This window comes from Podarcis liolepis, assembly GCF_965112155.1.
Source record: "Podarcis liolepis genome assembly, chromosome: 13".
In the NCBI taxonomy this organism is placed as follows: Eukaryota; Metazoa; Chordata; class Lepidosauria; order Squamata; family Lacertidae; genus Podarcis; species Podarcis liolepis.
Window position 1 is genome coordinate 1,732,593 of NC_139573.1, and position 25,413 is coordinate 1,758,005.

Here is a 25,413-nt window from a genome sequence, read left to right on the forward strand (position 1 = left end):
GAGCAGTTAATAAACTGTTGTTGTACCAAATTTGGCTTTGTTTGGACTTTTTTTGACCATAGGAACGCATTAATTGATTTTCAATGCATTCCTATGGGATTTCGTGATTCACAAGACGAAAAATTCGCTAGACGACAAAACTTGCGGAACGAATTAATTTCGTCTTGCGGGGCACCACTGTAAATGATAGAATCTGCTCCCAAAAAGTGTAACGATGACCACCCGTTCTGACAAATTCACGGCTAACAAATAAGGCTACTAGTGGCCTCCATTGTCACAGACCACTTTTCTTTTCTTTTCTACTTCTTCTTATCATTATTACAAATAACGATAATAAATAATAAAAATGTGTACACACCTCCAAGACCATTCCATTGTCACTATCCAACCTCCCAAAATTTCAACACCTCTTGTGATGGTTTGACCCCTTTCCGCTTTAACAGCACAAATTCTACAAATACTTTCCATATCTCCTCAGAATCATTTCTCCTGCATATTCCCTGTCCTACCTTAATAGTGCATGCTATTAATAGCTAAATCCCACACCTCTTTATACCATTCTTCCATTTTATATTCCCCTTGCCCCTTCCACTTCCTAGCTGTAATGACTCCTGCAGCCATCAATAAATTTGTGAGCGAGTCCTTGCTAGCCTGCAAACCTTCCACCCCATTGTAAATCGATAACAATGCTACCTCTGGGCTTTCGGTCAGCTTTAACCCAGTGGTTTCTGTTATCTCCTTAAACACCCTTTGCCAAAAGAAATTGTACATATTTGCACCCCCACCACATGTGAACATAAGTCCCAGACAGGCCACATTCCTCTGAGACCCAGTTACTTGGAGTCACAAGTGGTTTTTGTGGTCAGGCTTCCATTTTGGGGTATCTGCTTGGCCAAATGAATTTTTGGTGCTGGACCAAATGAATTTTTTTGGTCTCATCCTGCAGCCAAGCTCTTATTGTGTTGTACACCAAGGAATAGCCCTGTATACGGTGGAAATTACAGAGGAATGAAATGCCGGTTTTGTGTGTTCCGTGTGTGACTCACAGATGGTTGCGATTCCTTCCAGGATAACTGACAAGAGGACAGAAAGTGTCGTTGCGAGTCAGACGTAGGAGAACGGAAGAGCGGATCCTCAAGGCTTGAAACCAGCCGGTCGCACTATGGAAGGAGAGAGCAGCACTTCTTTCATGCCCTTTGTTAAGTAGGTTTCTTGCGTTTGCCACAGAGATACAGTGGTGCCTCGCAAGACGAAAATAATCCGTTCCGTGAGTCTCTTCGTCTAGCAGTTTTTTCGTCTTGCGCAGCAACCCTATTAGCGGATTAGCGCTGTTAGCGGATTAGCGGCTATTAAAGGCTTAGCGGATTAGCGGCTAAAAGGCTATTAGCGGCTTAGAAAAAGGGGGGAGCGAAAAAAAATCGGAACACTTGCAAGACGTTTTCGTCTTGCGAAGCAAGCCCATAGGGAAATTCGCCTTGCGAAGCAGCTCAAAAATGGAAAACCCTTTCGTCTAGCGGGTTTTCCGTCTTGCGAGGCATTCGTCTTGCGGGGCACCACTGTACATACATTTAAAAAAGGAAAGGAAAAGGGAGAAGACATGTGCGATGTGTCATGTGCGCTTTGACAGATTGACATTCAAGTGGTGCGCATTGTTACACTATGGAACTCACTGCCTGGGGAGGCAGCAATGGGCACCAACTTGGATGGCTTTAGAAAAGGATTGGACAAATCCATAGAGGAGGAGAGGGCAGGCAATGGCTTCTAGCCAGGATGGCTATGTTCTGCCGCCACAATTTGAGGCCAGTTGCTGGAAGCCGCAGGAGGGGAGAGTTGCTCTCGTGCTCAGATCCTGCTTCCAGGTTTCCCACAAAGTGCATCCTGCTAGCCACCGTGAGAACAGGATGGTGGACTAGATGGGCCATTGGCCTGATCCAGCTAAAGGCAGGGTCACAGATTGGTTTGGGTACTTTCCCACTTCCCTTGCTCTCTCTGAGATGAAAATCCCCAGATACTATTCTCAGCAGTGGTCTCCAAGGATAGAGAAACCCCCCCCCAACCCATAGTTTCAGGTGTAACACCAAGCCACAGTTTGTCCCAATTGTAGTTTGCAAACCAACTTCAAAGGATGGTTTTTAGCAGGCGTCTGAAACAGTGTTGTTCAATGAATGTGAATGTGAACTTATTTCTTTATTTTGTTTCACAAACTTTATTTTAGTTATTTCATAAAACAGAATTTATTTATTTTATTTATTTCATAAGATGCACTGGTTGGTTGTAAAAATAAATAAATCTCAAAGCGGTTTACAAAAGATAAAACAACAAAAGCAATAAAAAAACCTCAGCCCTACTTTTAACACATACAAAAGTTATGAAATCAAAGGAGATTAAAATTATGTCAACTTTCTAAATATCTGGTAGGTAGGCTTACCTCAACAGGAATGCTGTACAGTGAAGGCACCTGCTTGGTGTCATGAGGCAGGGAGTTCCAAAGTGCAGGTGCTGCCACACTTAACGGTCAAGTTCTTACTAATGTGGAACAGGCATCGTGTGGCACCTGTAGTAGCACCAATTCTGCCAATTAGGCACTCGTAGGTTCAGACAATCTCACAGGCAAGCTTGTCCCAAGTTGTTAAGGGCTTTATATACTAACAGCAACGCCTTGAACTTGGCCCTGGTGCAAATAGGCTGCCAGTGCAGATCTCTGAGCACAAGTGTCAGATGCGAACAAGGCCTCCCTCCTGTCAGCAATCGTGCTGCAGCATCCTGCACCAACTGCAGCTTCTGGATCAAGCGTGAAGGATGCCTCGCATAGAGCGCATAGCTGCAGTCCTGTCTTGAAGCAATCAACACATGATCTGCTGCGTCAAGGCTTCCCCAGCCCAGGAACGGCCATTGCTGTTGAACCAGCTGCGGTTAGTAAAAGGCGCTTGCAGCCCTGGCCTGAGGGCTACTACCTGAGCCTCCAGGGCCAGAGTGGATCCAAAGGACCCCTAGCTGTGAAGCTGCTCCTTCAGTGGGAGGGCAACCCCATCGAGTGTAGGCTGGGCTGACTCACGGCTGCGAATGACTGGGCAAGGCAAGAGTTAGATAATGAAGTTAGGACTGCAAGAGGGAGAAGTTAGCCTTTTAAAACTTTATCCAGTGAGGTCATCACACCAGATCTGCAGGAAGTCCTGCTGCTGCAGCTTTATTTAGCAGGGTGTGGAAGTGATAAAACAGCAATTTGGGAACGTGTAAATAAGAAGCCGTAGGCAAAAGTTACCAGCAGGTGGCGGAGAGAAACTGAATTGGGAGATGTGGAGGTATTTACAGGAATCAGAATACTGTAATCCTCAAAACCCCTATTTTTCTCCTGGAGGCTAAGAATATCCTCTCATTTTGTATAAAGGTTGCCGTTGTGTTTTTGAGATGCTGGAAAAATCTGTGAAATGTCTTGCTCTCTGAGATGGTTTCCCTACTGAGGATTTTTCAATTCAGCGTTACTTCTGCACAGCCTTGAGATCTGCAGTCTGTTTTACATACATCAGGCAGTGTAGAAATGTAGAATAATTTGGCTAAAAAGCAAGGGGGGGAGGAATGTTAAACAGTGTGTAGAAGAACAGCCTAACAATCTTGAGAAGAGGAAGCTGGGTGCAAGACACAAGGGCTGCAACAAAAGGACAAAGAAAGAAAGGGAAGGGAGGCATAGAATACCAAGCTTCTTTTAAAAAGAAAAGAAAAATCCACAGCTCGCGAAGGGGACTTTTTCAGTGACGTATTACTCAGTGGAGGCTGGTCTGTTGTTGTGGTTGAGTCCTTTAGTCGTGTCCGCCTCTTCGTGACCCCCTGGACCAGAGCACACCAGGCCCTCCTGTCTTCCACTGCCTCCCCCAGTTTGGTCAAACTCATGCTGGTGGCTTTGAGAACACTGTCCCACCATCTCGTCCTCCGTCGTCCCCTTCTCCTTGTGCCCTCCATCTTTCCCAACATCAGGGTCTTTCCCAGGGAGTCTTCTCTTCTCATGAGGAGGCCAAAGTCTTGGAGCCTCAGCTTCAGGATCTGTCCTTCCAGTGAGCACTCAGGACTGATTTCCTTCAGAATGGAGACGTTTGATCTTCTTGCAGTCCATGGGACTCTCAAGAGTCTCCTACTCCAGCTGGTCTACTAGGGTAAATCGGGCACCACCCCTACCAGCCACCAAGGTGTACTTCAGAACCGGGAGTGCCAGCTTGGCACCACGACCATGGGTGCCTGGAGCCATGTGTGCCATGCAGCATGCATGGCCTTGAAATTTGAGGGTGCCCATCCCTTTCATGGGGAATTTTGTGGGTGCTTGGGCACCCAGGGCCCCAGAGAGTTGGAACCTATGCTCAGAGCATATCAAATGGGGTGCTGCTGTCTCAGTGATGGTCTAGGGCAGTGGTTCTCTTTTCTTCTTCCTCTCTGGGCCACACTTTCAGAATAAACATTTGCTTGCGCCACACCAATTTTTTTTATTGATAAGAAATACAGTGGGAAACAAGGAGAAACAACTCCTAGCAGTGCTTGATTTATAGCTTAGAACACAACTGCAGGACAACCAGGAAGTATAAGCCAATGCAGCTACGTAACAACATGAATCATTCCCAAAAAATAATTATAAACGAGCTTCTTACATATCTACCTTAAGTATGTATGCGAACCCGATGAGAGGTATCAGCTTGCAGTATCACTTGATGCTCTTGCTGTAATTTTGAAAAGGTATCTATCCATATTCTGTAAATAAATGAATAAAATTTGGCTACTATGCTACACTGAAATGTTTAAACGTTTCTGTGATAGTCCTTGAATCTTCCTTGAATCTTCCTGCCACACTTTCCATCCTCTCCTGCCACACCAGGGTGGCGCAACGCACCCTTTGAAAACCACTGGTCTAGGGTGGTACTGACCCCTGGGGGGGATTCCCTAGGGGGTGGTAGGAAGCATCCTAGCACCCCCTAGGGACGCTGGAGTCACAAATGGCTATCAGGCTTTGAAAACCTGGTTTCGCTGGATCAAGTTCATCCAATGGATTTTGGATTAATTGTTCAATTAATCATTACTGTTTTGAATTCCATTGTGTTACTACCTTCCTTGGTGGGTTGTGCAAACTGCTCTTCTGAATAATGCTTTTTATAGGGTCTGGGACATGGGAGGTTAGTTTATGGAACCAGGGAGGCGTTCGCCTAAAAAGGTTTAGGAGGAGGTCTAGGAGGACCTATATCTCTCTGAAGCCCTGAAGCCGTTTGATCATGAACTATTTCAGTGTCTGTGGGCAAATGGTTTCAGTTTCTTTCTTTCTTTTAATCAACATCCAGTGCTGTAATAAAAAAAAGAGGTTGGCTAAGTAGCAATTAAACAAGCAGCTTCTATATAAACCCACATAAATTAAATATTAATTTGTTAACTTCAAAGAGTGCTGGGGGCAAGTAGGAAATTGGCAAGGCATGGAGGAACAATGAGACACGGCCCATTCTCTGAGGAATAAATATGTTCCAACGTCTTCCTCGTATATATTTCTAAGATCTGCTGGGCTGGAACACTCCTTGCATTTAGCTGTTAACTCTTAACAAGCCGCTAGGCTAGTACATTCAAAGGTTGTGAGGATGCATGGAAAATATATATGATCTGCTTGGTTATCTCATCATCCTGCGTTAGCTGTACCTGAAAGGTGAGCTGATATTTTCCAAAAGGAACTTGTGTTTTCTGCCCCTGCGATGCCAACACAGCCTTTCTCAAGTTCCTTTTACAGTAATGATATGCCCCTGGCTATGCATCTCTGCGGTGGGACGCGGGTGGCACTGTGGGTTAAACCAAAGAGCCTAGGACTTGCCGATCAGAAGGTCGGCAGTTCGAATCCCCGCCACGGGGTGAGCTCCCGTTGTTCGGTCCCTGCTCCTGCCAACCTAGCAGCTCGAAAGCACCTCAAAGCGCAAGTAGATAAATAGGTGCCGCTCCGGCGGGAAGGAAAACGGCGTTTCCGTGCGCTGCTCTGGTTCGCCAGAAGCGGCTTAGTCCTGCTGGCCGCATGACCCGGAAGCTGTACGCCGGCTCCCTTGGCCAATAAAGCAAGATGAGCGCCACAACCCCAGAGTCGGCCATGACTAGACCTAATGGTCAGGGGTCCCTTTACCTTTACCTTTATGCATCTCTGCAGAAAAGGATGCAGATTTGGAAGGGTTCCCATCAAAGTCATAATAGTCATGACTCGGTGAAATCTAAACGCAGCAAACAGGTAAGTTGTTGGAATCCATGCTTTGAATTGCCAACGAAATGTTTGTGCTGGTCTATGCTTGCGTGTGATATAATCTACTCTTTCTCCTTTTCAAGACAGTCCAAGGTGGTCAGCAGATACCAACAAGAAGCAGAAGCAGAGGCTGCCAGCCCCGACTGTTCAAACAGCAACATTTGGGATGGTCTCAGCCAACAACCAGGGTAACACACACAGTACTGTACATAATGGTCCAAAATGCAGACACAATCCTTTCAGGAGAGCTTTTTTGTTTTTTACTAATTCCCCTCCATCGCCCCCACCACTGCTGGTGCATAACTCAATGCAAAATAAGGATGTTGTTTATGTCAGCATATCGTTGCACTTTGGGCTACCCCCCCCCCTGAAACATTCAGCTACTTCAGTCATCAAGGAGAGCAGAGGAATGTGCAAAGCGCATGCAAATGCCTTTGCAAAAATTCTGATCCGTTTGCCAGGGCAGCCACTGAGCTGCAATATCAAAGTTGCAATAGTCTGAAAAACCAGCCAGGATTTAATAGTGCTGTTACATGCTACTCCAATCTCTGAGTGGCGATAAGACTCCAGGGGTTGCTGCACTTACCCAGGTTTCGGTTTCCTTGGAATGGAGGCCATCAGAGACTGTGGTGTCTTTGGGATATATGGTTTTATTGACACATATATGCAACCTGAACATAGGATGGAGGGGCCACCACAGCATCAACACTCAAGTATTTGGTCTTTATTGGCATGAATATATATGTCTAGAGACATGTGAGCATTGACTGCTGGAGTGATTTGGAGATGGACCGAGGAAGCTAGGCTTTATTTATTTGTTTGTTCAAATTATGCCCCACTCTTCCTCCCAAAGGAACCCGGGGCAAAATATAAGTAAAAAGTTAGTGTTCTGCGTAGTTCCTTGACCATCACTGTGGTTAGCAGGAGCCAAGCACTTATTAAAAAATAAACAAATTATACAAATGTACCTCTTCAGAACAGTCAGCCTCTGTTTAGTGAAATTTGGATTCTGTGCACATAGCATAAACCCATTCCTGTGCTTGCTGACTGCCAACGAGTTGCATCCCCCAGCCCCCAAGTTATGAATGTAATATATAAGAGGCATTTTGAAGTAAAAGCCAGTGGTACTTAGTTGCACATTTATCTTTCAGCTCCTGCTGGATGGAAGAATATAACGAGGCACCGTCCCTGCTGGTAAGTTTTCATGGATGGCAAGATGAGGCTTCCTTTGAAATCATTTGCTTCTTTCCTGCGGAACTAATGCCCCATGTAAAAATAGGAAAATGCAAGTAGAGTTTGCCCTGATTAGTGAGCTCAGCTGTGTGTGTGTGTGTGTGTGTGTGTGTGTACTTCCCTTTGCAAACCTCATTTGCTCTGTGGAACCTGAAACCTTTCCAGCGGGAGTGTGTGCACTTCAGAAAAGATGGAAGGTAATTTTACGTGGAGCATTCCAGACACACTGAGCAATCCTGCACGCAAATTACGCTGGGGGTGGAGATACCTTGCTGCTCCACCAGCAGAACAGCTGCCGTATCTTATACCCACTCAGCCCAGGAGGGAAGGGGGAAATGCAGAGAACCAGGCTGCACACACAGCCATAACTCACCAAAAGGGGCTGTGCCAGCGACGATGCCATCTTCCCACAATGTGCTCAGGAACATTCTGGAGACAGGCACGGGAACTTGCCCTCCCACAGTAAGCAGTGACGGCCACCAACCTGGATGGCTTTAAAAGAGGATGAGGCATATTCGTGGAGGAAGAGAGGGCTATCGATGGCTACTAGCCACAATCGTTGTGTTTTACCCCCACAGTCGGAGGCGGCGATGCTTCCGGATACCAGTTGCTGGAAACTGAGCAAGCGAGAGTTGCTCTTGTGCTCTAATCCTGTTTCCAGGTTTCCCACAGGCATCTAGGTGGCCATTGTGAGAACAGGATGCTGGACTAAATGGGCACTCTCTGGCCTGATCTAGCAGGCTTTTCTTATGTTCTTATGTTGGGTTGGAAAAGGTGGACCAAGCATAAAGTTCCCAATTCCCTCTTTTCCCCTACCAGTTTAGAAGGGAGGGCTGGGGCTGGCAAGGGTGTCTTGCCCTCCCTGTCCAAAAGGCCGCAGGCGACATCCTCTTGCTTCTTGTTGTGAGCTAGTTCCTGACAGTGATGTCACTTTTCCCACCTTAGAGAGTACAGATTCTCCTCACCCCCTGCTCTGTTCGATGAGGCTGGCTAAGAGGCTGCTTCACCACAGTCTGCCTCTCTGCTCCCTCTTACATTCATCTTGCAAACAACATTCCTGGCTGCCCCCACAGTTACAGGAATAACACAAAAATGGTACGTATGGCAATTTCTCATGTTTTGGGTGTGTGACAGCAGCACTGCCACCTCTCAAACATAAAAAAATTAATAGATTGATTGCTTTGCAATTCTAATTCAAATCATGGTAGCTCCCCCCCCCAAAAAAAAAACCTATTCTCATTGAAGGGGAGGGACATTCCTGGCAGCCTTTTGCACTTCCAATTTCCTTGGGAGGAGGAGGTAGGAAGCAATCACTCCTGAGAACAAAAGCCCCAGGACAAAGCACATTTCCTTGCCATTTTCTGTTGTATGTACTTAGCTGTGGCTAAGTACATATGGGCAATAAGAACAGGTTTCTTGGATTGCCACTCACCACCACCACCGCCCCTTAAATAAACTTTCTCTTAGAGAGAAGTAGGTGAATATTGTTGTTTTTTTAAAAAAAAACCAAATAAATAAATAAACACAGCCATAAATATTTATTGAGATGCATTTATTGGAGCTTGTGTCTTTCTCCTCACTTATGCTCCTTTGGATTAATTATCTTCCGACATGCACGGCTGTATCTCCAAGTGTTATGACTTCTCCACACTTAGCTCACTGGCTGTTGCTAATTAGGGATGCTCTTGGCTGAGTGAAACTGAGCTCATTAGGTCGAGGGCTGGCAGGTTAGCTGGCGCAGGTAGAACCCCTTCCCTCCACACACCCCGGAAACTTCTGAATGAGGCACTGGGGTCTCACACCAGGGAACAAAACCATGGCACAAACAGTCTGTGTCCTCAGTATATATTGATTGATCGCCTGAGGGTTTTAAGGGGGAGATTCCTGGAAGTGAGCCTCTGGGGAAAGTCCTCCCCAGGAAGTTTTGCTTTGGGTGCACTTTTCTTTGGGTGCAACTGTCTTTGCAGGGACAGTTTCCACTCCTCTTCCCCATTCAGAAGGGAATGTAAACTCGCTTCATCCCTCCTACCTTTCTTCTCTGGCTTCTCCTTGCCCAGTGGGCTAGCGCAAGCCCATCTGAGGGCAGTCCAGAACTGCCTCTGAAAGGCCCAGTTGGAGGGGGCTGATTGAAAGGAGCAGGCAGGTGGCAACTGTACAGAAGGGGGCGAACTCCATCAGTCCCCCACAGAGCGCAATGGCATTCACCCACTCATGTTGCCCAGCAACAGGCATTCTCTGAGGCAGACTGTTCTGATATTGGAGGTGGTACACATGACTAGTAGACTTGATCACCTTATCCTTCACAAATCTCTCACACATCCCTTTGAGAGCTGTCCACGTAGACGGCCATTACTACATCTCACAGCAGCAAGTTCCATAGTTCAACTTTCTCTGCTCCCCACCCTACACTTAGCTCTCAGGCAACAGTGGCCACACCCCGCAAACAGCTTTGACTGGCCAGTTAAACCAGGTGAGGTCTCAAACCCTCGGTGAATTAGGGGCTTCCCCTGCATTCAGAGACAGGCTCGGGTGGATCCAACAGTGGGTCCAACGGTCAAGAAGGCTGTGCTGTGGAGGGAAGTGAAGGGCAAATGGGGCTTGTCCGCCTGGGAAGGGAGCCCATCTTGTAAAAGGAAAACTCTGACCCTAAACCTCCACTGCCGCGTGGGAAATTTTCAGGAGAAGAAAAAGCTGAGGAGTAAACCTGACACAAATCCAGAGTGGAGTCCCTAAGATGGTTGGATGGTGCCTTGTACGCCTCCTTCTAGCAACTCCTGCAGCCAAACCGGTGCCCTGTGTCTTGTTCTGCTTTCCTTTGGACCACATCAGTGAGGCTGAGAGGGAGGTCTTGTCATCTGGGCAGCCAAGGACCTCCAGACACGCTGCCCAGACTTGTGCCCTGGGGTGTTCACTTTAATGCTGCTGACGCAGCAGTTTGACTTCACCCCTCCATTGTCTCTCCAGACAGATGGATGCCGATGACAACAACAATTGAGAATAAGCTGTTGCTTTAGTCTGTTCTGAATCTCCCCACATTCAGCTTCATTGGAGGTCCCTGTGGGGCTCTTGCATTACGAGAGAGGGAAAATAACTGCTCTCTGCTCACTTCCTACACACACCAAAGCGTAACTGTATACATCTCTATCATATCCTGCCTTACTCACCATATTTACATACTGAAAAGTCCTTGAATGTTGCAAACTTTCCTGAAAAGGAGAGCTACTCCATTCCCTTGATCAGCTTGGCTGCCTCTTTCTGAACCTTTCCCAGCTCCACAATATCATTTTGAGGTGAGATTACTAGAACTGCCACTTGATTAAATAAATTCCACTTTGTTAATCAGCCAGGTAGTCATTGAATGATCATTAATCAACTGATTTAGATCTGCACAAATGTGCATGTGCGAAAAACAATGTCTTCCGAGATAAATAAAGCATACTTATCTTCCTTGTAAAATGATGCACCCAGCCACCTGCAGTTTTTATAAGTACTTGGAATAAAAATAGCGAAAATCTGCTGAACAATTAATTAAAGGCAGCATCTTAGCTGATGGGAATGATTTTCATTGATTAGTGTGACTAATTGGCTAATCAGTGCAAACCTATTTTAGAGAAATCAAACATAAGTTGTAGGTGCAATAAATTTTCAAGAAAGAAAGATGCTTGTGAAAACCCTTTGTTCTCTGAAGTATTAATCTGCTCAGTTGCCACTGAAGATGCACATTCCAGCTTTGGCCATTTCTGCCTCTGCGATCGTCGTCATCACTACCACCACAAAATAGTAATGTCATTTAATGAACCAGTGCCAAATTCTTGCTTTCTCTATCCCTTCAGACATCTGGCTGTGTAGTGCAAAGGCCTGGTGAGGGCGAAAGAGACCCTTTCCCCTGGCAGATTATTTCAACCACACAGAAACTCCCATCGCCCAAGGAGCTGTGCCGGAAGAAGAGAAGGGGGCCAAAACGAAAAAGACTTGAAAATGTCAGAGCCTTGTCTGTTTGCTATCATCTGGAGGAGCTGAGGCGGCGGCAAAGCAGCATGGACGAGTAAGGAAACAGACCTTTTGCCATGAATGGGAAGTTAACTTCTGACACTCCAGTTACCTGCTGGGGGGGGGGGGAATCACTCAGCATGGTTCTATGAGTCCCCTTGGGGTCCCAGGGCCCTTCCAGACAAACTGTTAATTGATAATGCATCCTGATTTGTTCACACAGAGGGATTTGACGAGTTTGGCTATTACCGTATTTTTTGCTCTATAAGACTCACCTTTTCCCCTCCTAAAAAGTAAGGAGAAATGTATGTGCGTCTTACGGGGCGAATGCAGGCTGTGCAGCTATCCCAGAAGCCAGAACAGCAAGAGGGATTGCTGCTTTCACTGCGCAGCGATCCCTCTTGCTGTTCTGGCTTCTGAGATTCAGAATATTCTTTTGCTTGTTTTCCTCCTCCAAAAACTAGGTGCGTCTTGTGGTCTGGTGCGTCTTATAGAGCGAAAAATACGGTAAGTCATAGAAATGTAGAGTTGGAAGAGACCCCAGTGGTTGTCTATTCCACCCCCCTGCAATGCAAAGAATTCCTGACATTTGGCCATCCAACCTCTGTTTAGAAATCTCTGATGAGGGAGAGCCTGCCAGCTTCTGAGGGAGTCAGTTCTGTTGCTGAACAGCTCTTGCCACGAGAAAATTCTTCCTCAGGTTTACCTTGTCATTTGAATCCATTGGTTCCTACCCTCTGGAAAACAAGCTTACTGCTTCTTCAATGCGATAGCCCTTCAGATATTAGACATTCATATATTCATATCCTCTCACGGTCTTCTCTTCTCCAGGCTAAACACCCCCAACTCCCTCAACCATTTTTCACAAGATTTAGTTTCCAGACTGGGCCGCCCTCCTCTGCGCACATTTTCTTTGCCAGTGTTGTGTCAAAGGGAGCATTATCCCACAATTCCATTGCATTTCCTCATCATTTTCCTTATAGCAAAAAGTCTGATCTTTAGAGGAAGTGGGTTTGCTGCACAAGCACACCAAAACCACCACAATGGCACAACCTGAATTTGCCAGTATGTGATTGAATCCCACCCAAAAATCGTGAAAGCCTGGCAAGGCCTTCTCTGTTGTACTCTTGCTTTAAGTCTGGACCGCAGAGAAGTAGAGAACACACCTCTGGGAATCGCACAATCAAACTTGGGAAGGGCCACAGTTGCACTGCAAAACCTGTGCAGGGCTGGTTGGCATCTGTCTGTCTCGGGAGACAACAGAGGAGGGCACCTTTGTGGGCGAAGTCAAACTCTAGGAAAGCTACCGTGGCTGCTGTGGCTGTAGAGACCAATAAAGGAGAGACATGTTTTGTTTTTTGAAATATATTTTGTTTATTTATTACAAAACAATTTACATAGAACATAAACAAAACAAAAAAACAACATAAATAGACCATAGACACTGACTAACAACACCTCATTTGACATTACATACCCTATTAACTTCTGATTCACCTCATTGTGCTTTTTATACCTTACTAGTCTATACGCACTTCATTTTTATTAATCTTTTCAGTTAATTATCGGGGGGGGAGGAATTACTTTATAATTTCCTTAAACTTCAAGATTCAATCCAAATCTGTCAGGAAATTTGTGTTATTCTTTGAACATTGCCCAATCTTTACTAAATTTCTGGTTAGAATTTCCTCTTACTCTCTCAGTCATCCTTGCAAGTTCTGAATATTTTATCATCTTTGCTTGCCAATCAGTTTTTGTGGGGGATTACATCACCTTTCCAATGTTTTTCAATTAAAGTTCTGGCCGCTGTGGTTGCGTACATAAAGAGGGTTCTGTGGGGGGTTTTTGTGGTATATCGATGGACATCATGCCTAACAAAAAGGGCTCAGGGTTTTTCTTTGAAATGAGAATTTAAAGATCTTTTTGAGTTCATTGTACGTCCCAAAATTCTCTTATCTTCGTACAATCCTACCACATGTGCATAAAGGTACCAATCCCTTTTTTGCATCACCAGCATAGCATTCTGTGGGCCAGACTCCACAGTGAGGAGATGGCTTGTCTGTACCCAAGTAAAGATACATCTTCGAAAATACCTCCTGGAAGATTCCTCAAGCTCAATATCATATGAGGTGGCTAAATTTTGCACTTTAATAATTAGGAAGCGTAAATCTCTTCTGTTGAATGGCACACTGCGAAGTTCCCTTGTGTAACCTTTTTTCTTTTCTGAGGTTGTTGCTGATTTCTTGTTGTCTGATCTTGTGGTGTTTAGTGTCACTGGCTTTGGCCACAATAAAACTTGACTTGAACTTGATGCATCACCAGCAAACATCGGAGCTTTTCTTGTACATCTTGGCCAGTTTGGCCAGGGTCAAATGCCATTGGTACAGGATTACGTTTTCATTATGCTTTCTCTCAAATTATAACATGCAGTGAACCTTATGTCTTCTCTCCACAGCCTTCCCCATTCGTTCATATACCGTATATATTATGTCCGATGTCCTGGGCCCAACGGATCATAATTGATTTTACCTCTTCCTCCTTGACTTCCCAGTCAAGGAAGAGGTTATACATCTGGGTTAGATTTTTCCCTTAGGCTGGGTTAGATTTTCCGCTAGTTTTGATATTTTTCCAGCAAATCCTTTTTGTTTGTCTACACTTAATCTTTCATTAAGTTGGAAATACTGGAGCCAATCTATCAGGTATATACGAATTTCCTCAAAATCCTTTAGTCTCAGTTTATTATTTTTTCCTTTAATAGTATTTTATATGTTGCCCAATTTCCCTTCATATTTTTCTTCTTACCCGCCACAGCTTCGATGGGTGAGATCCACCAAGGGATTTTAGGTTCTAGCAGATCTTTATATATAATTCATGTTTTATATAAGGATTTTCTTATTATATGGTTTAAGAACCCTTTGTGGACTCTCACCTTATCATAAGCTAGAGGAGGGGAGGGGAAGCACTCAGCTTCTAAAGTTTTAAAAACTAAAGTTTTAAAAACAGAACTTTAGACACAGTGTGGTTATAGAAAGAGGAACTGTGTTGCTTGTCCCTAGCTACGTCTGGGCTCTGACCAGTAAGAATCGCTTCGGTTATTGTATATTATCTATGTATTTCATCTTGTGTTTGTAAGCAACCCTGGAAGCTCCATTGCAGGGTGGCATATAAATATTTTATATAAAATTCCTGTGAAACCGGCACACACTGTATTCCTGATGGCCATGGTAAGACTGAGATGGGGTGAAAACTGCATTTTCCCAGGAGCAAAGTATTTCATGTTGAATGCTTGGAATATGTTTTCCTGTAACAGAAGTACTCCCTTGAGGAAACTTGCCTGGATCCCATGCAGCAGCTGAGTAATAATAACCAAGGGAATGATTGCACACAAAGATAAATATGCAATCTGGAAAAGCCTTAAATGTCAGCATTCCAGCCTTTGCAAATACCTGTTTTCTGTTTAAAGGCTGAAAAAGGCAAAATGGCGTGGGCTTGTCCCCCAGCCATTCTCCGAAGGAGCAGGAGGAACTGCTGACTCGCCCACAAAAGTAACGTGCCATGATGAGGATGATGAAGAATACGCCCTGAGCCCCTTCAGCATCCTGAATCCAGCTTTCCAGCTCTATGAAGAGCACCCGGTATTCGGCGAATGCAGCAAGGCGCAGGTAAGCTAGAATTACAAAGCCACGAAAAACAAGGGTGCTCCCCACACCAGAAAGATGGTGCGGCAATGGGCCTCTTGCCTCTGGGTCTCCTCTCTCATGATCGGAACAGAACCACCTGCGGCATCCTTTCTCTCACAAGGAGGCACAATGGACCCACGCACCGTTTCTCCACCAGGGCAAGCAAAATGTATTCTCACAGGCCAAGGACACTGTCATGTCAGGCAAAAGCACTCAAGCAGGGCACAGAGCACAGCCAGTGATGGGCGTGGCTGGGGAGAGGAAGTGTGGCCTGGGGAGGGGCATGGCATAGGGAGAGCCCTAAGGACCAGATGGAAAGGCTGGGGGGCATTCAACCCAACTCTTGAGGTTCCCTGTCCCTGAGTTAGAGCCTGAAGGAATAGTAAAGGTAAAGGGACCCCTGACCATTAGGTCCAGTCGTGACCGACTCTGGGGTTGTGGCGCTCATCTCGCTTTACTGGCCAAGGGAGCCAGCATACAGCTTCCGGGTCATGTGGCCAGCAGGACTAAGCCGCTTCTGGCGAACTAGAGCAGCACACGAAACGCCGTTTACCTTCCCGCCGGAGTGGTACCTATTTATCTACTTGCACTTTGAGGTGCTTTCGGACTGCTAGGTGGGCAGGAGCAGGGACCGAGCAACGGGAGCTCACCCCGTCACGGGGATTCGAACCGCCGACCTTCTGATCAGCAAGTCCTAGGCTCTGTGGTTTAACCCACAGCACCACCCGAGCAAAGTTAAAAAGTGGAGAAATTCCTTTCATGGATGAGCAGAGAGATTCCTGCTCCTGGAGGGGAAGGTAGCCTTTGTTCTGCCATGCTTTTAGGTGAATTAAAAGGCATGTGGGTGTTTAGAGACATCCAGAGTTGCATCGTGGTTGAGCCAGTATGGTGCAGTGGTTAGAGATACCTGACTAGGACCTGGGAGATCAGGGTTCAAATCTCCACTCGGCCTTGAAGCTCACTGGGTGACCCTGGGCCAGTCCCTGCCTTCAGCCTAACCTACCTCACAGGGTTGTTGCTGTGGGGATTAAATGAGGTGGTGGAGAACCATGTACGCTGCCACCTTGAGCTCCTTGAAGAAAAGGGGGGGGGTAAATGCAATAAATAAAATAAATAAACTGAGAGAGATGGCTGAAGAATCTGTGGGTGGTTTCAGATAGCCATCATTCCCCCACTAGGACTATTTGTCGCTTTCAGTTGCCAGGTGATGGGAATTAATCTTAGCACCTTCCAATGAGTGATGCTTGCTGAGTCTAAAGTTCATTGAATTCCCTTATTCAGCCAAGTTTCCCCTGTGTTTCTATCACTGCAAGAAGTCAACATTTGTTGGGAAAGGCCAGTTATTTGATTTCCCACTGTGAAGTAGAAGAGGTATGGAAAACCTACCTAGTTGTGGTGTTTAAATTAAAAGGAGTTGTTGGTTTGCAACTACTTCCTGCCATTCCAGAAGAACATCTGCTGGATCAGACCCAAAGGTGCATCGAGCCCAGAATCCTGCTCCCCAGAGTGGCCAGCCAGATGCCTCTGGGAAGTCCCGCAAGCCAAGCGGGAGATGCAGACTACAGCCCCTCCCCTGTGTCCCTCCCCACAACCACATCAACTTGTATTTGCATATATAGCCATTGTGGTTGACAGCTGTGATGGCTGGGCAGCAAGATTTTGTTCAGGCCCCTTTCAGTGCCACCACTGCATCTCATGGCAATAGATCTGCTCTTCATTCTGTGCAAAGTAATACTTTTATTTTGCCTGTCTTCAACCTACGGCCAGTCCACTCCACTGAGCGATGGAGGAGAGGACCATCAGTGGCTACTAGCCATGATGACTATGCTTTGCCTCCACAGTTTGAGGCAGTCAATGCTTCTCAACAGCAGTTGCTGGAAACCCCAGGAAGGGAGATAGGGCTCTTGTGATTGGGTCCTGCTCTTCTTATGATGAGACAGGGGCAGAAACCTGCCCGAGTAACAGCTAGCTTCCATTGCAGGTCCTTTATCCGGAGTGGAACCCCACTGTGAGAGAGCAGCTGAGGATCCCTGAAGAAAGCCCTGTGATCTCCTACACAATGGCTACGCAGGACAGGTACCAAGCCTCAGTAGGCTGCTTCTACAGGGGATTCAAACTGCAGCCGGAGGAATGACCCTGATGGCGTATGTAGCCAGAGCTTGCGTGTGTGTGTGTGTGTGTGTGTGTGTGTGTGTGTGTGTGTGAAGGAAAGCCTTTCTCAAAGCACTAATAGCCTGCGTGGGCGGGCGGGAGATGGCAGGCTGCTGCTGCTGATCCATGCATACTGAATTAACAGGCAGGAACTGGGAAGTGAGATGGAGAAAGTGAGGGGGTATATAATATCTCGAAAAGACCTGCCCTGTTTGACTCCTACCCATAGCAACTCCCCCCAGTTCTTTGGAAGTTTATTTTATTTTAGCAACAATTCTGTGACCTTATTTGCTTCACACACACACAAGTCTAGAGGGAGTTTGCTCTCAGAAAATGTTCTACTGTCGGCTGGGGCGGGGGAATAAAGAGGGGGAGCCACTGCCATGGGAGACATCAGGAGTGTTTCCATAGTAATGCAGCAGAAGAAGTAGAGAGGAGGCCTTGCTTGGATCTAGCTCTGCATCCTCCTTCCCTCCCTCCCCATATAGCGTAGGTGTGTGCTGTGCCGTGTTTATTTGGAATGAGAACCCCACCAGGCAGTTTCCACTAGTCTGGAATCTTTCCCCCTCTCACCTGCAGCTCTCAGGTCTGGTAAAAGACCATTCTGGGACGCTGGAATTCATACAAAGTACCTGGCTGATCTGAGGGGCTCTTTCCTTCCCACACACCTCTTCCCCAAATAGGCAACTTCTTGCTTGGCCTTTCAGCAGGAGCCATCTGTCCCCCATTCCCCCCGCCCCCCGTCTCTTGTATCCATTGAGTAGGATAACTTAAATTGTGCCCTTCTTTTTCTTACAAAAGAGCCAGGGTTATGCTTATTCTGCTTTGACAAGATCTGCCTGGGGGAGTTTGCTGCATCTTCCCATTCCAGCAAATGTGATGCCAAAGGGGTCCCTCACTGACGTCTCACTTCTCTCACATCACTTCCTTCTCACCTCCAACGTGAATTATAAATGCTTCTGAGACTGACCAAGTCTTTGTTGCAAAGTGTCTAGCATGCCACACTGCAGACCAAACTGGTGGTGGAGGAGGAGGACGACGAGGGAGGGAGCCTTGTTTCCCAGGTTCCCCTTTTGATGACTCAGAGCAAAAGAGATAGAAGTTTCATTGAATTTTTTCTTGTTCTGCATGAGGGTAAATTGTTGTCTGCCTGGGGCCAAATTGATTCCAAGAAGCTCACGATAAGGGGCGTAGAACTGCTTCACAGCCACCTCAAAAGCCAGCCTGAGTTGATAAACAGCATCCTGCAATCATTAGCAATAATATGGAATGTCGAGTCCAAACACTCCAACCATGCCCCAAAGCTCTGTATCCTCAGTGGTTTGGGATGGAATTTAAAACACCGAAAATGTTTTATTGGGGGGGGGGGCTATAAACACAATCACCACCAGGCTTTTAAATGTATGGCTGCAATGTTTCTGAAATGCAGGGAATCTCTTTATAGGATATTTCAAATGTTAGCTTTTGCACGAGGCCATTCACAGGTGCTTGCATTACAAACTGTTCCAATCTCAGAAGGGTACTGTGACCCACAGACCAGGCAACAATACCTTGCTAAAAATTGTTTTTAACCAAAACTCCCAAACCTGAACTATTTTATGGCAGCCAGTAGCTCTAGAGTACAAAGCTTTTCAAACTGCTCACTGATAACAGTTAATACATGGGTAGTATAGCCATGCTAGGACATAAAAAACAACAACACACAACCCAAACTGCAGTATTTGGCTGCATCTCTTGTGCTGCATTAATGCAAGTTAATGTTGAAATACCATTAATGTGGAAGGAAATGCTGTACCGTTACATTTAAAAGGTAGAGTTTCAGTTGTTTTAACTTTCTATTAAATGCACAGTGTGTGACCAGACCGTGGTTGTCATTGCTGTAACTGGTTTACTCTGTCTATGACTGGGGATATAATATAATAATAATAATAATTTATTATTTATACCCCGCCCATCTGGCTGGGCTTCCCCAGCCACTCTGGGTGGCTTCCAAAAAAAAATATTAAAATACTGTAATACATCAAACATATTAAAAGCTTCCCTAAACAGGGCTGCCTTCAGATGTCTTCTAAAAGTCTGGTAGTTGTTGTTCTCTTTGACATCTGGTGCGAGGGTGTTCCACAGGGCAGGCGCCACCACCGAGAAGGCCCTCTGCCTAGTTCCCTGCAACCTCGCTTCTCGCAGGGAGGGAACCGCCAGAAGGCCCTCGGAGCTGGACCTCAGCAGCCCTCCCATTAACTTCTCCCCAGCCAGTGCCTGCTATTCAAAGACACTCAGCTCCAGCCAGGTTTCCCAAGCCAATCTGGGTGGCCATCATTACAGTGATACAGTGGACCTACCATCCACTGATTTATCAATTCAGCCATTGCCACAACTTGTGGTGTTAATTCCCTGCAGTGTGTTCAATTGAAGCTGTTCCTTTTGTTTATCCTGAATCTTACTGCCCATCAAATGAACTGGGTGAGTCTTGAGTCCTGGTGTTAGTAAGAGAAAAAATAATCTCTTAACACTCGGACTCACAGTCACCCAATTAATGTGAGGAGAGTGAGAAACGAGTCTTCATGATGGGAGGGGGAATCAAGACTCTGGGCACTTCCTGTTCATTAAGCACCCATCCAGATTTTCAGGGAAATTAGACAACCTTGGGGCTATTTAGGGAAGTGGGTGGTGCTAGGGCTTGCCGATTGGAAGGTCGGCGGTTCGAATCCCCGCAATGATGGGGTGAGCTCCCGTTGCTCAGTCCATGCTTCTGCCAACCTAGCAGTTCGAAAGCATGTCAAAGTGCAAGTAGATAAATAGGTACCACTCTGGCGGGGAAGGTAAATGGTGTTTCTGTGCGCTGCTCTGGTTCGCCAGAAGCAGCTTAGTCCTGCTGGCCACATGACCCGAAGCTGTACGCTGGCTCCCTTGGCCAGTAAAGCGAGATGAGCGCCGCAACCCCAGAGTCGTCAGCGACTGGACCAAACGGTCAGGGGTCCCTTTACTTTTAGAGGCTATTTAATGAGCAATCCCTCTGGCTTTTTTTTTTGGTGGGGAGGCCAGATGACGGTGTGCCAAAGCTAATGGACTTCCCCGCCGTCACTTTCCTTGCCGCAAAAAGCCCCATTTGGGGTGGAGGAAGAGGCTTATTGCACAAGTCCTCCCATCTGATTACAGTCGTGCAGCCTGAATTTGCTGGTATGTGACTGAATACCACCCAGAAACAGCAACAGCCTGGGAGCACCGAGAGACCTTTTTGGCTTGGCACCAGCTGAGAAGAAGAGAGGCAGCGCCGGGACACACAAGCAGCCGGGTGCTGTTGCTGCTGTCTCAGCATGGCAGAGATGTGAGCACGAGGAAGAGATCAAACTGGGAAGACCCGTGTGCCTACTGAGCTGCTCAGCAAGGGCTAAAAGGAACCTAGTGGGAATTGCAGCTCAGATCTTTCCCCCAACAAATCCTACATGAGCCACGCAGAGAGGTGCAAACCCACGTTCAGATACAGCTCCTGTTTTGGCCTTCAGCTTGCCATGCCCAGGAACCCTTCCAGTGCCACTCCTGGACAGAGAAGTGAGCCCACAAACCCTTGACAATGGCAAGCAGTTGGGCACATGCTCCTCTTTCTTATCACTGCTCCAGAATCATTGCACGCACACACACACCCCACCATCCAGTTACCCTACCCAAATCACTTGCTGGGCCTTACTCTAGGCACACCACCTGCCTTGATGGCCATATACAGAACAGTAGCTAGCTTGGCCTCTGACTATGAGGAATAAATAAAGATGGAGTTGGCTCCTGTAATGAGGAGAGGCTCTTTTGGAATGAGTGACAGGGGCTGTGCGAAACCCAGAACGATTTAACAAGTTGGGGGCAGGTGGAATCTCAGGGCGTTGCAGACTTGAGGGTCAGGGAGGGGGAATGACTTTGCAGTGGCTCTGGTGTCCTCCCTGGATGGTCATTTCCGGAGGGTGATGCCTGGGGACTGCTCTTCAGCCCTGCGCAGCCTTCAATGTGGGGTTTCTCAGGGTTTGATTTTATCCCCTATGCCGTTCAGCATCTACAGAAAACTGCTGATTGAGGTCATCCCCACATTGTCAGCAATATGCTGATGACACACAACTCTCCTTTACAATAAACTAAAGCCCAATCCTGATAGGACTGAGGCACTGTTAGTGGGTGGTTCCCCAGACCAGATGGCGGGGAGGTTGCCTGCTCTTGATGGGGTTACACTGCCTCTGAAGGTGTGGGTGCCTAGCTTTGGGATACTTCTGGATCCACTGCTGTTGCTTGAGACTCAGGAGACCTGGTGTGCCTTCCCTCAGCTTCGTCTGGTGGCCCAGCTGTGCCCCTAACTCATGGGTAGTCAAACTAAGGCCTGTGGGCCGGATCAGGCCCAATTGCCTTCTGGATCCGGCCCGCGGACGGTCTGGGAATCACTGCTTGGATCGCCAGTGCGCGCGTTCTTTCCCTCTCCCTCCCACGGTGGCGCCGGTGCCTCCTCCCTCCCTCCCTCCTCCTGGCTTCTCCCCGCCCTGCCTAGAGAAGGAAGGGGACTGGGCAGTAAGCAGCCCCTCTCTAGAGCCCTTTCGCGCGCCACTCATCGTCCTGCCGCCACCAGCTCCTGCCACTCGCAAGACACAGGTAAGCAGCCACCGGGGTTCGTGGTGCTCTTGTATCATTCCCCCCCCCAAAAAAAAATATAGTCTGCCCTCCTACAAGGTCTGAGGGACAGTGGACCAGCCCCCTTCTTAAAAGGTTTGCTGACCCCTGCCCTAACTGGACAGGGGCAGCCTAACTTCTGCCTATGCTCTGGTAACCTCTAGGCTAGATTACAGCAGCACATTATATGTGGGGCTGCCTCTGAAGACGGTTCAGAAACTTCAGCGGCCGCAGGATTTTGCAGCCAGGTTGCTCACTGGCGCAAGAAGGTTCGATCCTGACACCGACCCTGACCCGACTGCACTGGCTCCCCATTGTATTCTGCTCTGGTCAGACCTCACCTGGAGTACTGTGTCCAGTTCTGGGCAACACAGTTTAAGAAGGACACTGACAAACTGGAACGTGTCCAGAGGAGGGCAACCAAAATGGTCCAAGGCCTGGAAACGATGCCTTATGAGGAACGGCTAAGGGAGCTGGGCATGTTTAGCCTGGAGGAGGTTAAGGGGTGATATGATAGCCATGTTCAAATATATAAAAGGATGTCACATAGAGGAGGGAGAAAGGTTGTTTTCTGCTGCTCCAGAGAAGCGGACACGGAGCAATGGATGCAAACTACAAGAAAGAAGATTCCACCTAAACATTCGGAAGAACTTCCTGACAGTAAGAGCTGTTGGACAGTGGAATTTGCTGCCAAGGAGTGTGGTGGAGTCTCCTTCTTTGGAGGTCTTTAAGCAGAGGCTTGACAACCATATGTCAGGAGTGCTCTGATGGTGTTTCCTGCTTGGCAGGGGGTTGGACTCGATGGCCCTTGTGGTCTATTCCAACTCTATGATTCTATGAAAGTGCTGGTTTCAACCTTTAAAGCCTTAAACAGCTCAGGACCGCGGTACCTCAAGGACCCCCTCTCCCTATATGCTCCCCATATGAGCCAGCTGGGAATCTGAGATCATCTGCTGAGGCCCTTTTCATGAGAACGGGGCCTTCTCTGCAGTAGCTCCCCATTTGTGCTCTCCCCAGGGAGGTCTGCCTGGCACCTTCATTATACACCTTGAGGCACCAGGCAAAAACGTTCCTCTTCAACCAGGCCTTGGGCAGATCCATGGCCTTTTAAATGTGTTTGGTGGGCGGCAGGGGGATGTTACTGGTTTGTTTTTGTTTTATTATGTTTGTTTTGTTTTATTACGTATTTTGTTATTTTCCTTTTGTAGTTTTATGTTGTGAATCGCCCTGGGATCTTCGGACGGTGTACAAATTTGAAGAAGAAAAAAACATAACAGATGGTTACGTTTTGGTTAGTTCAAGGCCTGACTGGGTTTTGCCATTTTTCTTATAAGATCCCTGCTGGATCCCGTCTAGTCCAGCACCCTGTTCTCACGGCGCCCAACTAGGTGCCCACTAAGCACCCACAAGCAGAATCTGAGCACAACTATGATGCCCAGGTATTCAAAGGTATGCTCCCCCATAGAGGGAAGGCAGCAGCCAAGGATACCCTTTATCCTCCAGGAATTCGTACAGGGATAATATAATAATAATAATTTATTATTTATACCCCGCCCATCTGGCTGGGTTTCCCCAGCCACTTGGGGAGGCTTCCAACAGAATATTAAAATACAATAACCTATTAAACATTAAAAGCTTCCCTAAACAGGGCTGCCTTCAGATGTCTTCTAAAAGTTTGGTAGTTATTTTTCTCTTTGACATCTGGTGGGAGGGCGTTCCACAGGGCAGGCGCCACCACCGAGAAGGCCCTCTGCCCGGTTCCCTGTAACTTGGCTTCTCGCAGCGAGGGAACCACCAGAAGGCCCTCGGAGCTGGATCTCAGTGTCCTATGCTTTAGTCGACATTCCTGCATTGCAAGGGGGGTTGGACTAGATGGCCCTTTGGGGGTCCTTTCCAACGCTCCCATTCCATGATGCCTTCTGTCTTTCTGGACTGAGTGTCCTCCCGCAGGCTAAACTCACCGAAGCTCTTGGGCGAAACGTTTTGTGATTCCGGCGAGGCTTGCCAGGCCTGGGGATGTTGCAACGAACGATGGCGCTTGTGCGCAAAAACTCCGCTGAAACGCAGCCGCTGTTTCCTGGTTTGGGCCCGTTTCTAATTTCATAGAATCATAGAATCCTAGAGTTGGAAGAGACCCCAAGGGCCATCGAGTCCAACCCCCTGCCAAGCAGGAAACACCATCAGAGCACTCCTGACATATGGTTGTCAAGCCTCTGCTTAAAGACCTCCAAAGAAGGAGACTCGACCACACTCCTTGGCAGCAAATTCCACTGTCAAACAGCTCTTACTGTCAGGAAGTTCTTCCTAATGTTTAGGTGGAATCTTCTTTCTTGTAGTTTGGATCCATTGCTCCGTGTCCGCTTCTCTGGAGCAGCAGAAAACAACCTTTCTCCCTCCTCTATGTGACATCCTTTTATATATTTGAACATGGCTATCATATCACCCCTTAACCTCCTCTTCTCCAGGCTAAACATGCCCAGCTCCCTGAGCCGTTCCTCATTTGCGACCGCCTGGGTTCTTATGGGGCTGAGGGTGTGGGACGGGAGGGGGACGCCTCTTGGGCTGCCCGATTCCCCCCCCCCTCCCGTGGGGCGGGGATCCGGCCCCGCCTGGCTCGGAGCGCCGGGTGGCTGTTCTTAGCTCGGGACGCGGCGCGGGAAGCGTGGGAAATTTCTCCGCCCAGTTCCCAGCGCCGATCTGCGCCCGATCCCGCGCCGGCTTCCGCCTCCGGAGCCCCCTTGGCCCCGGCGGCCTCCTCCTCCTCCTCCTCCTCCTCGGGCTCTCCGCCTCCTCCGCCTCCGCCTCCTCTTGCGCGCTGAGCTCAGACGCTGCCGGGCCGCGGCGAGCTGTCAGCGATCGGGGCGGAGCGCGCCTCTCGGGCAGGGGAAGGAAGGCAGGCAGGCAGGGGCCGAGCCGCAGCCGGTGCTGGCGAGAAGAATGGCGGCCGGCGGCGGAGCTCGGGCACCAGCGGAGGCGGCGGGGGTCCCGGCAGCAGCAGCAGGTGCGCCCCGGAGGCTCCGCGGGAGCGAAGGATGCGCCCTGCGGCTGGGCTGGAGGGCTCCGAGGGCCAGCCTTGCGCGCGGGGCCTGGCGGGGGCCGGAGGGCCACAGGCGCGGGTGGGGGGGCGGATGGAGCACCGGGGATGGGCGGCGTGGCGGGGGTAGCCGAGGTGTGGGGCTAGCGGGGGACGCGATGGGGCGGGAGGCGTGGTCTCTTGGCCACCGGCGGGGGAGGCTGGGTTCGGGGCTGGGGGCGCGGCTGGGGCCGGCCGGAGCCACGTGGGGCGCTTGGCCAGGGGGTGGCTGGATGTGTGGGGCTGAGCTTGGCAGCTGGGGCGGGGGAACGGCGAGATTCTCCTGCGTGGGTGCAGCTCTGAAATGGTCCCTATTCTGCCGGGAAGCTGGAGCACAAAGGCTGGGGTTTGGGGGTGGCAGGAGAGCCGGAGCCCAGTTGTAGGGGGTGTCTGGGTGAGGC

At 48.2% G+C, this 25,413-nt stretch overlaps 2 protein-coding genes across 8 annotated transcripts in view; both read left to right on the top strand.

Annotated features, from left to right (window-relative positions):
- Positions 1-1,074: 1,074 nt before the first annotated feature.
- INCA1 (inhibitor of CDK, cyclin A1 interacting protein 1) lies at positions 1,075-19,160 on the top strand. Its single transcript, XM_083472868.1, has 6 exons — positions 1,075-1,203; positions 6,328-6,432; positions 7,396-7,438; positions 11,311-11,522; positions 14,931-15,129; positions 17,129-19,160. Exons 1-6 carry the CDS (start codon positions 1,163-1,165, stop codon positions 17,279-17,281), a joined length of 753 nt encoding a protein of 250 aa, XP_083328994.1. The 5' UTR covers positions 1,075-1,162; the 3' UTR covers positions 17,282-19,160.
- Positions 19,161-23,124: 3,964 nt separating this feature from the next.
- Positions 23,125-25,413, top strand: part of CAMTA2 (calmodulin binding transcription activator 2) — a 59,796-nt gene continuing 57,507 nt past the window's right edge. For 2 of the 7 annotated variants that reach the window (XM_083472482.1, XM_083472488.1), the window contains exon 1: positions 24,743-24,940. The gene's annotated coding sequence lies outside the window, so the exon portion shown is untranslated. Of the gene's footprint in view, positions 23,231-23,709; positions 24,020-24,741; positions 24,941-25,299; positions 25,407-25,413 lie in introns of those variants that run through there. The other 5 variants (XM_083472483.1, XM_083472484.1, XM_083472486.1 and 2 more) reach the window with 5 other exon arrangements.

Excerpts from the sequence above, each read along its gene's own strand:
- INCA1 (XM_083472868.1), top strand. The coding sequence starts at position 1,163 with ATGGAAGGAGAGAGCAGCACTTCTTTCATGCCCTTTGTTAA. Across the intron at positions 1,204-6,327 it reads TCTTTCATGCCCTTTGTTAA|ACAGTCCAAGGTGGTCAGCA; the intron begins GTAGGTTTCTTG and ends CTCCTTTTCAAG. Across the intron at positions 11,523-14,930 it reads CGGCAAAGCAGCATGGACGA|GCTGAAAAAGGCAAAATGGC; the intron begins GTAAGGAAACAG and ends TTCTGTTTAAAG.